Source organism: Entamoeba invadens (genome assembly GCF_000330505.1).
Source record: "Entamoeba invadens IP1 unplaced genomic scaffold scaff_1105074726701, whole genome shotgun sequence".
In the NCBI taxonomy this organism is placed as follows: Eukaryota; Evosea; order Mastigamoebida; family Endamoebidae; genus Entamoeba; species Entamoeba invadens.
In genome coordinates, this window is record NW_004440403.1 from 1 (window position 1) to 11,207 (window position 11,207).

General features: G+C 26.2%; 3 protein-coding genes across 3 annotated transcripts; all 3 read right to left on the bottom strand.

Moving 5' to 3' along the window:
- Positions 1–1,283: 1,283 nt before the first annotated feature.
- On the bottom strand, positions 1,284–2,843 carry EIN_105890 (hypothetical protein; the record flags this gene model as incomplete). Its single annotated transcript, XM_004256943.1, has 2 exons — positions 1,284–2,456; positions 2,808–2,843. 2 exons carry the CDS (start codon positions 2,841–2,843, stop codon positions 1,284–1,286), a joined length of 1,209 nt encoding a protein of 402 aa, XP_004256991.1.
- A 4,165-nt stretch (positions 2,844–7,008) lies between these two features.
- On the bottom strand, positions 7,009–7,620 carry EIN_105900 (hypothetical protein; the record flags this gene model as incomplete). Its single annotated transcript, XM_004256944.1, has 1 exon — positions 7,009–7,620. The coding sequence occupies one exon, from the start codon at positions 7,618–7,620 to the stop codon at positions 7,009–7,011; it is 612 nt and encodes a 203-aa protein (XP_004256992.1).
- Positions 7,621–7,762: 142 nt separating this feature from the next.
- EIN_105910 (hypothetical protein) lies at positions 7,763–8,743 on the bottom strand (the record flags this gene model as incomplete). The annotated part of the gene is made up of 1 exon (XM_004256945.1): positions 7,763–8,743. One exon carries the CDS (start codon positions 8,741–8,743, stop codon positions 7,763–7,765), a length of 981 nt encoding a protein of 326 aa, XP_004256993.1.
- Positions 8,744–11,207: the final 2,464 nt, after the last annotated feature.

The following is an 11,207-nucleotide window of genomic DNA, read 5'->3' on the forward strand; positions in this document are numbered from 1 at the left end:
ATTTTCTAAATGGCGGACCCACAAACTAGAAGTTTTACTGTATTATTTTTAATATTATTCGGGTGTTTTTGGTCTGTTTTAATAAGGAATGTAAGTGTTTTTCGGTATTGTTTATAAAAATAATAATATATATTCAAAAATAATTACACACAAGTTGTGATTTTAATTATGTGAACGGTATGGAAAAGTTATTTATTCTGTAAACCATATTTATGTTTTTGTCAATTATTATTGAAAATATTAACAACTTACGAAAATAGATAAGTACAAAAATATCATTGATTAAACTATTCCAAAACCAAATAACCAATAACACCAATACAAATGACATAAATTGGGTATTGAATATTCGATCAATCATTTTCAACATCAATATATTAATAACATAAATATTTTGATGATAAATTGAAATAAATAATGGAAAAAATTGCTAACAAACCTAGTATATTGACATCGTTTACTTGAAGAATTTTGCTTCTGAGCAATAGTACTTTTAGACATTTAAAATACACAATTTCGAATAGCAAACTGACAAACAAACCGCCAAAGCAATCTCATGGCAGTAAGTGTTACTTGCCTTCAGAACTTTGATTCGATGTTCGAGTCTGCCAATCATGTTGTTCTTTTTTGTTTGTGATTTGTCACGTTCTTATCAATTATTTTGGTAAAAATTCAAATTGTTTATTGTCAACTTCTATTGTCGTATCTATAACTTAATGCAATAAAAGGGTTGACCCAATTGTTGTTTGTAACAGCGGCTATATTTTCTCTGTTGTTACATGCTTTGTCCACGACAAAAATAAACTAACCAAGTTGTCTAAGTTTGTTTTGATTGAGAAAAACAAGATTTATAACAAACAAAAAAATTAAAAAACAAACCCAAATAAGAAAATTATAATTCATTTTGCTGATAAATAATGTCAATGGACAGAAATTATGATATATTTATTTGTATATACTATTGTTAAAATATAATATTTTTGGGGGGAGGTAACAATTGATATCTTTTATATTTTTATTAAAGCTGATATTTTCATGTGCTCTATCTTCAAAAGGCTATATATACTTCTTATTTTTTATAATTTTATCAATATTAAATTAAATTTTTAATTTTTTAATAAATAAAAAACTTCTAAATAATATTAAATTAAATATAATGTCACTATAGTGTGTAAAACATACACATTATTTTGGAATGTTTTTTTTTCCAAAATAATGGTTTTATTTTTTTTTATTTGACAAAACAAATGTTATAACAATAAAATGCACCTACTTATCTGTATTTACCTCCAATTTTCTCCTGTGCTGATTTCTGGCACTTTATGTCTTAAAATTGGCGAACATCCACTATCCGCTATTTTCAATTGTTTTTCTTTTGAATTGTACAGCAAACTACCCATCTGTAAAAAACACATTCTTTGGGTACATCTTTCAACAGTTACGTTTTTATCTTTTTTATAAAAGTAAGAATAGAACACCATATTATGTACAGTTTGGTCATGTCCCCACAACTTACATTTGTTTGTTTTGATGTTTCTTTCCATCAAATCCAAATACTTCAATATTCTATCAGTCCCTCCAAATATTGTCCCAATGTTGATATTGAGTGATCTGTTATTTCTGTATTCGTTTGCAATTTGATATCCATAAGTCTCCCTCATCCACGTGTACACATGTGACCAATCAAACGTCATACAAGTATTTCCTCTTATTCCACACTCCGGAGTAAAAACCAAATCTTCTTGAGAAAACGTCTGAAAAAAGTCTGCAAAAATAAAAACATCTCTATGATCACTAATTAAAACTCTATCATACTTTTCTTTGTTTTTTTCGATGAATTTTCTGAATGCTGGAATTCTTTTTGTTGCATCGTGGCAACTTGAATATTTTGGGTCGTCATTTATATCCGAATTGACCAATCTTAAGCCAAATTGAGTTGTTATTTTACTAAATTCTTTTGGATAACCTCCCGGAAGAAGAATAACAACTTTATCCGCATTTGGAATTGATGAATTGGATACCGCATAACTTAAAAGAATTTCATTCCGATTTCTGTCCCAGTAATTTTTGTTCTGAAACCCAACTGCTGTCAACCACAGATCTCTTTTATTATTGGGTTTAAATTTAAAAATTTCTTGGCATTTTCCTTTGTAATTAAAATTGCGGAGATCAATTTTTTTGTTGTGAAATTGAGGCTGAATGAATTTATCAACATATAATGATCTGTTCTCTTTGTATTTAATTGATTTTTCTTCTGATTGTGTATTTAACAATTTTGTTGAATTATCTATACCAGTTGTAATATTTAAAGTTATATGAGAGCTCGAACATATTGAGAAAAATAATAAACTTGCTGCAAAGAGATGAACAATTACCACGATCAATAATATATTATTACTTTTCATTTTAACCATATATATTTGATAGATATTTTTCAATTTATACCCATTTAAAAACTTATGGAATAAATTAGTTTTTCAAAAAAATTATCTTTACAAAACAGACAATTGATTATAAAAATACCAAGCATATTTAAATTAAAATCAAATATCAAATCAATTATTTTTTATTAATACACCAATTTAGTAAAACAATTCAGGCCCATTATCTAAATTTATATAGAACTTCTGAAAAATATTTTTAAAAGTTGTAAAAAGTCGTAGTATTAAAAATAAAAATAACAAGAACAAAAAATATAACAATAAATATTAAAGAAAAAATATATTCAATGGTGTTACGACTTTTTATCCACCCACATAATTGACTAAAATTTTTATTATAATGTAAGTTTTGTCATTATTGTAAACATTAGTCTTATGTTTAAACCAATGATGAAAAATCATGTTTTTATGACAATACGATTTGTAATATAGACAATATAAATCGATTATGTATTTGTAATTTTAATAATTGTTTATTAGACCTAAATATTTACAATAATTAAATAAAATATATTGATTAAATAATTTAAATTAAAATGATATAAATTATATTAATAAAAATATTGGTTAAAATTGGATCTAGCAATTTGGATAGTATAATTACACTAACAATAGTTGCATTAATTGGTTGTTAATTTTTTGTAAGATGTTAATATTCAAACAAATAAGTAATACCAACAAAAGTTAAGTCAATTAATTTATAAAGTTTTTACAAATGAATCAATTCTAAAACATTTATATTATCATCAAATGTAATATTAAGTAGTTATACACGTATTAACAATTTAATAGTAAGAGTAATGTAGTCTTCAATTGAGTATTATCTTATTTAATAAAAATGTTTTGTTATATGGCAAAAATAAAAAATATATAATAAAAAAGTATATCATTAATTATTGCTAAATGTTTTTATCAAAATATTGTTTAATCAATGCAACAAAAAGAAAAATCTCAAAAACATTTAAATAATTAATATTTATTGTTTTATAATTTTTCAAATAGTACTACAGTAAAACCTCTCATTAAGAAGACCCCCATTAAGAAAATCCCCTCATTAAGAGATGTTTCAACCAATCAAAATTAAAAACATATTTTGGGGGAAAAAAAGAAAAATAATTACATAACCACTATTAACACTTAAAAAAACACTCCCTGTTAAATGTGTATTCAAATACTCTTTTAATTTTTCGGGAATTGATCACTTATTATTTAATATTATAAATATGGGAAAACAAACTATATTAATAAATTATAAAAACAATCAATTATTTACCAAGTGCAGAAAAATAAAACAAAAAAAACAAAACTTTTGGGTGTTTAAATGATTTGTTGTTGATTCACATCGTCTGTTTAAACCGTTGTTGTTTTGTTTTATTTTCCAAAATCATTAAACAAACTTGTTAACACCACTTATTAAACTCAATGTGTTTCACCAAAATCAGTCAATTACATTGCAATTTTTTATAAAAACAGTCAATGAAAAATATCAAATTTTAGAAATGTAAACTTGAGTTAAAATTCAGTTTTTTAATTTTATGTGGATAGCATGTAATGGTGCTGTTGAGTATTTATAACACGTACTTTGTTGAATTATTTCATTTGTTAAATAATTTAAAAGTATCTATTAGTTTTCAAAATAAAAATCAAACTAATAATATGAAACTGATTAAAAATAAAAATTAAATATTTTTGATGGTCAATGAGAAAAATGGGTTTGTTTGGAAATATTTTAGTGAACTCGCAGAGCTATAATATAAAAAACACACGATGTTGCGATGTATTTCTGAGGGTCGCGGTGAATTGGACGACACGTTCATCACACAGAAGTTGACTTAATAATTCTAAAGGAAAAAAAGATAAACCAAGCACAAATTATGTTAGACTCCTTGTCGTACTTTTTTTATGTGGGTTCGCAAAAAAAATCGCGGTCTTTGTGGTAGATATCTTATACGTTGTCTTTACAAAGTTTGCATTTTTTATACGACTTTAGATAAGAAAAAGGATTTAGCCGATGGCGTATACGTGTTAGAAATTGAAGAAAACAACGACAAGTTTACGTCGGGTTTCAAAGCGACTGTTTCTGGTTTGTCTATAATGAGACGTTGTTTATATGTGACACTACTTGACGATAGTTATGTTTTTTATATTTAACTCCAATTGTGAATTGCTTAGAAATGGGATTTAAAATCGGAAAGCAATATACAATCATGTTACTTAAATATTTGTTTGTTTATCGGGTTTTTTCGTGTGTATTACAATACACATTTACCCTCTTTTTGAATAAGTGAAATTATATTTCAAAACGTAATTATTTCAAAAACATTTTATGCAAAAACATTTTTAAAGAAAAAACGATGTTTTTTTAAGTGTTAAGGAGTTCTATTTTACTGTTTAATCTACTAATGAGAGGTTTTACTGTAGTTTCAAAAGGTTAAAATGTAAAAACTGTTCTGTTTACATACGTGAATAACTGTCCATGTCTCTTGTCTCAGCTTAATATATAGCGACAAAAAGAATTAGGATAAACATACAATTTTCTTTGTGCCATTTTTTAACTAAATATCAGTTTCGTTAATTATTATTTTTAATTATAGACAATAATGTGGTTTTTCTTCTATGGATAAAAAAATAAAATAAAGAGTTCTTAAAACACAAAAAATAAAATTACCAAACATTTAATAATTATGGTTTGTGATATTCTTGTTGTGGTTGTGACAACACCATCAATTTATTAATATTCAGCGATACTTTTTCTATTGTTATCTTTTTTTGTAAATAAAGGTTTGACTTCGAAAAAATGACATTTATTTAATCAGCTTTTTATGATGAAATGCACTTTTAAGTCAGTCATCTATTTTTCTAAAACAAAAAACTTATTAATTCAAACATGGTTCACCAAAGACTAACAATAGGCAGTAGAATTAAAAATTTTTTATTATTTGCCATTTCAGAAGCTACAAAAATAATTTGAAAAAATGGGAAAAAATATTTTCATTTTTTAATAAAAAATTACGAGTTAAATATCTATTTTTAAATTTATTTACAGAATATATATCAAAATGTTTTTCATTAACTTATCATTAACAAGATTAAACAACATTAATACACAATATAAAACGCGAGTATGTTAAATACAAAAATATTATATATTGTTTGCTTTATGTTGCACATTAACGTGTGGTTGTTTATGATTGTAACATATCACTTTAATATCTTTATATAGTTAAATAAATGTTTGTGTGTGGTTATATTCAATTATTTATTCTTATTGTTTATGATAGTGTTGGTTTTGATTTTCAAAGTTCCTGCTTTTATAGTACAGTTATGATAAAAACCAGTGCAACTTAAGCAAAAATGAAGTTACTGAGTTAAATAATTCTAAAAAAAGAAGAATAACATTATTTCTAAAATGTTTTTAAGATTAATTATAAAATTATTAAGAAACTTACATTAAATATGTTATTGTTTTATTGTTTTGTTTATTATAAAAGAAGAATTAAAAACATTAAAAAATTAACAAAGCTATCCATTTACAAATTAAACTAACAACAATCATGATATTGTTGAACGCGGAACATTTGGGGTTAGTCCAAAATTGTTACTGACAGCAAATGAGTGGGTTTGGAATTTAAAGTCCGAAAAATAAAAGTACTACTATGCGTATGTGTTTCTTGGACAATTTCTATGTTATGAATTGAATAGAAAGGTCAGCGGACAAGTGTGTGGCTATAAACAAAAAATAATTCATTCAACCCGACGACTAAGGTTTTAGGTGAAGCTGTAATGATTTTGAAGATCAAAAAATTCTTAAATAACCCAGTTTTTCTTGTGGAATGTCAGACTTTAAAAACCTAGTTTTCGTGTACCTTTTTTTCATTTGTATAGTTCAATTGTTTGTAACTTTTTAATCCTGTTTTTTGCCTGTTATTTCCTTCTTGTTTATGATTAGTAAAAAACGTTTTTTTTCAAAAATGCATAATATCAATCATTTATAAAGGTAAAAATGTTGTTTTGGGAAGACCATCTCTTATCAATTGAGAATTTAAATGCCATAATTTGAACAAAACAAAAAATAGCTATGATGTGTTTACTTTTTATCGAAAAACTTAATTATCATTTCTTTCGCCAAAATGATACCATCTTTTTTACTAACACTTGATAATAAAAATACCACAAATTTTAATTAATTTGTTTGTTTGGTTTTTTAGTCTTCTAGTATTCGAAGTGTTGATTGACCACATATTAAAAGTGATTTGTTGTTCAAATAAACAAATAATAAAAGACTAATCATGTTGGTCTGAATCAGTAATTGGAAATATTGTTTTGTTATAGAAAAAATCAACATAATATAAATCGAAAATCGAGCTCACAAAAGAAACGATATCATGGAGAAATCAATATACAATAAAATGACAAGACATTATTCACTTTAAGTATCATTGTAAAAAATATGAGTTGAACACACAAAAAATAAAGCAAAAGTCCTATTATCTAGATAAGTCTTGATATTATCAAATCTCTATCCTCTTGACTTGACAAGCTTTGGCTGTAAGAAATGTTCTGGCTGTTACAAACAACTGGTTTTTCTCTCTTTTTGTCGTCTCCGTTCTGGTGGACGTTGTTGAACTTGCCTCATTTCACTGAATCTCGCATCTTCGCTTCTAATTGGATTACGTTCTGGTCCGAACACAGGATGAGATACGTGCTCCACCATTGGAATCAAAACACATCTGTTTACATCCTCTTCTGCAACCGGAGACCGAAAAATTCCTGGATATGTCTGACACACAATTCTCGCCTTTTGTGGGACAATGATTGTCTCTTTTTTTGATGGACGGTTTATGTCTGTCTTGTAAGTGATACCACATTGCCGAAAAGCAGAGACAACGTTTTGTATCGTTGTTGCCGCCTGAAATGCAGACAACATTGAGATGAGTCTATTCACAAGACAAATTCCTCTTTTCTCTCTTACCTTCTTTGTAATTGTTTCTCCTTCCACTTCATCTAATTCTTCCTCCTCCACCACTTCCTCCATATTAAATTGTTCCTCAAATACATTTTCCGTGCTTATATTTTCAACATCATCTTCATCTTTGACTACTTGAGTCACATTCTCACAGTACCGTCTTAGTTGGTTCTTACAAGAACCAAAGACACCCACGTCAAGACTTTGCGTCATATGGCTTGAGTGAGGAACAAGAAAGATCGACTCAATGTTATTTTCTTCGCATATTACTCTTAGGTCTTCGTTGACTTGACAACTGCATCCATCTATGATAAAAGCCGCTTTTTCTTTAAAGTCACCGATTGTTTGACGAAGTTCATTGCGTTTTTTTGATTATGTAAGTTAGAACGACATCTCGAAACCACGCCAAAAATATGTCAGTGCTTATAAAGCCATTCTTCGTGTTGTATATTTTTATCGAAGAGTCGTCATATCCGTTGTCATATAATGCAAGATTCACTGTTTTGTTTGGCACAACAGTTCCTGGAGTCAACACATCACCACTCAACGCTATGCATCCTATCAGTGTTGTTCTTCTCCCTGCTCTGCTTAGTCCAATTTTAAGTGTTCTGTGCATTCTTTGTTCTCCCTTGTTGACGTACACTTTCACGGCTTTTCTGTTTGCGAATGGTTGTGTTTCCATCTCATCTTCATTTAAAACAAGTGCTGGATGAAGACCAACTATTCTTTGTAGAGTAACATTGTAAAATTCTTTAATATCTTTTTCTTCCACTTTCACTCTGAAATTTTCGTCGGGTATTCCTAAAACGTATTCAAACAGTTTCAATCCCATTATGTATCTATGGAGATTTGATTTTGACACCATCATTTGAAATTCATTGGTGCAAAATTGGAATACATTAAGACTTGTTACTGCTAAACCGACTTTCCTGTGATCAAAAATATATTTTACAATTGATTCGCGGTTGCTTCTAATTTCACTTGGCCTTCCCGGCTCAAGTACCATTTTGTACACAATCGCGGGAAATTTCATCTTTTCTTTCGAAAGAGTATGTTTGTTAATGTTGAACAATTCACAAACCGTGTTTTCCCAAAGTTTAAGGGATTTGCACACCTCAATACATATACCAATTTGGTATGTCCGATTTTTATTCTCGAGGTCTGGATACCTTTTTATTATTTCTTCAAGCAAAAATTTGGATTGAATAAATGATGGCGCTTCGAAAAAATCTTCATATTTATCAGACATGGGGTCGCCAAGTGTTCTTTGCTCTATGTTATTTTCCATTTCTTCGAAATCCAATCCCTTCATTTTTTCGTGATATTCGGAAGCCATTTATTTGTTTGATTAAAAAGAAAAACCAGTGCTTTTTTATACAAGCACATATAAAAATTATCATAGTAATACAACTAAGGAGAAATTTATTATATTTTTAAAGTAAAAATTACTTTTAACTTTAACATTTGTTCAAAACAAAAAAATAGTTGTAGAGTGTAATATTGAAGAAATATATTGTTGTTGTATATTGACCATTTAAAAATTGCTATAAAAACCATTTTTATTTTAAAGTTTGCACCAAAAAAAACATTTTTTATTTATTTCGCGATATTGTGAAAAATGAAAGAAATGTGCATCGAAAGGGTTTTTGTTTTATTGAAAAGGAATCTTTTTATAAAATCCACCGTCTTCTTTGTTTACTATTTGAAACTTATGGTTTGAAAATGAATCAACTTGTGATTTTCGTGTTGTTTTTAAAACTAGTTTTTAATAATATTTTTTACAAAAAATTATTGAGATTGTCCAAAAAATAAAAATGTACAAAGAAAAAACAAAAAAAATATAAAAGAGTTGCACCATGAAGAAAAAAATAGTTTTATTTTTAGGATTCCTTGTTTTTTTTACTCAGTCACCCCATTTTTGCAAAAGTTGCACGGGGTTTGTCTAAAACTGTATATATTTCAAATGTATATTTTTAGAAAATTTGCACAAATACTGAAATATATTTTTTGCCTCAAATTTCTTTATGATTTAGTTGACTAATTATTTTTTATTGTTAAATAATTTGAAAAACTCTATCGTAATTTATATAACTTGAATATATTTAATAATTGTAATAGTTTTTAAATTTTATTAGTTCAATTATTTTAAATTCTGATAATATATTGTATAATAAACAATGAAAAAATAAACATATATTAACAGTGTTATAATATTCAACAATATATTTATCACAATTATGACACATTTCTGAGACTCACAGCTAAATGCAACTTATTATTTAAGCATAGTTTATTGATATTGGTGTCCTCGAATTTAAAATGTATATATAGTTGAAATTGCAAATCGTCTAAAAATAAACAAAATGTAATTTGCAATCAATAATTGATATTTATATTCTTATAACATCTTGTCTGTTTTATCTTATCGCACCAACATGTAAAGAAAAACTTTATCAACACCATCAGTTTAAATTGATGAAAATGTAATAATTTTAAAGCTCGGAGTTATATTTTTTAGATTCTTTGTTGTAACTTGTTAAGATATTAAAAAATTACAACATTTTATTTTCTAAATGAAAGTGATGAAGTAAACAGAAAAACTTTTTTACAAACTGTTGTTATCAAATTGTAAAAAAATAATAATCAATAAATGTCTCCATGTAATTTTATCATAATAGTTGTGGTGTTATCAAAATATAATTGTATAATTTTATGTGTTGTAATATAAATGATAATAATACGATTATTAATCGAATGTTTGTAAAAAATATCTGGTTTATATATATTTATCAACAAAAATTCTTTGAAAAAAATAACGAACATCGACGTACTTACATAATGAAATAATCAAAAATTGTTTATTTATGATTTTATTTTATTTTCATGAAATATTTCACACATATATTGAAATTAGCATTCAATGTAGATTTCAATTATGACTTAACTTTCATTTTATTTGATTTGCATAACAAAGAAAAGTTGTCTACCACAACCATATCAAATAATCAACAATCAAAAAATAAATGTCATAACAGTCATTATTCATTAAACACACCAACGATTACATGTTTATTTACATTAATGTATATATTTTTTATATACTACAACGTTAAATTAAGTTTATAACTATGATGTGTAAATTATTGGAAACATTGTATGATAAATATTTTTTTAAAAAAAAATATTTTATTCTGCAAATACAACTATTTTTTACTCGAGTAAACTTTTTATAACACCAAAAAATTAAAAATACGGTATAGTATTATTATTAATATATATAAAAAATAAGCATAATGTTCGATTAAATTAAAAATATATAACAATCTATAACAATTAATTTATCTAAATTATTTTTAGAATTTTTTTATTGTTACGGCAATTTTTTTAGTTGTACAGGGGTAAAAGTGGACCTGTAAAAATGAAAGTGGAATGTAAAAACAAAGGTTTCAAAAAAATAATTTTGATTGGTCAATTCCTAAAACCCTTCCTTTTTGTTTTTGTTTTTCAGAAAAATAGCTGAAAAAACAAGGAAAAAAAGACATTTTTTTCGAGAGGTTGACCAAATTTGTAATAATTATTTAACTTTTTATAGCTTTTTAATTGATAATTATATTTAAATTCACACTTTCGAAATATTATAAAAAGCCAATAATTAATTAAACCAAACAATAGAAAAAAAGAGGAAAATAATTATAAAACTGAGCTAGCTTCATGTCCGATGCTGTCTACACAAAGAAACAATTGAATTTAATCAACAAGCCCTTGCGACAAATACACTTGTAAGCCTCTTGTAATTGACC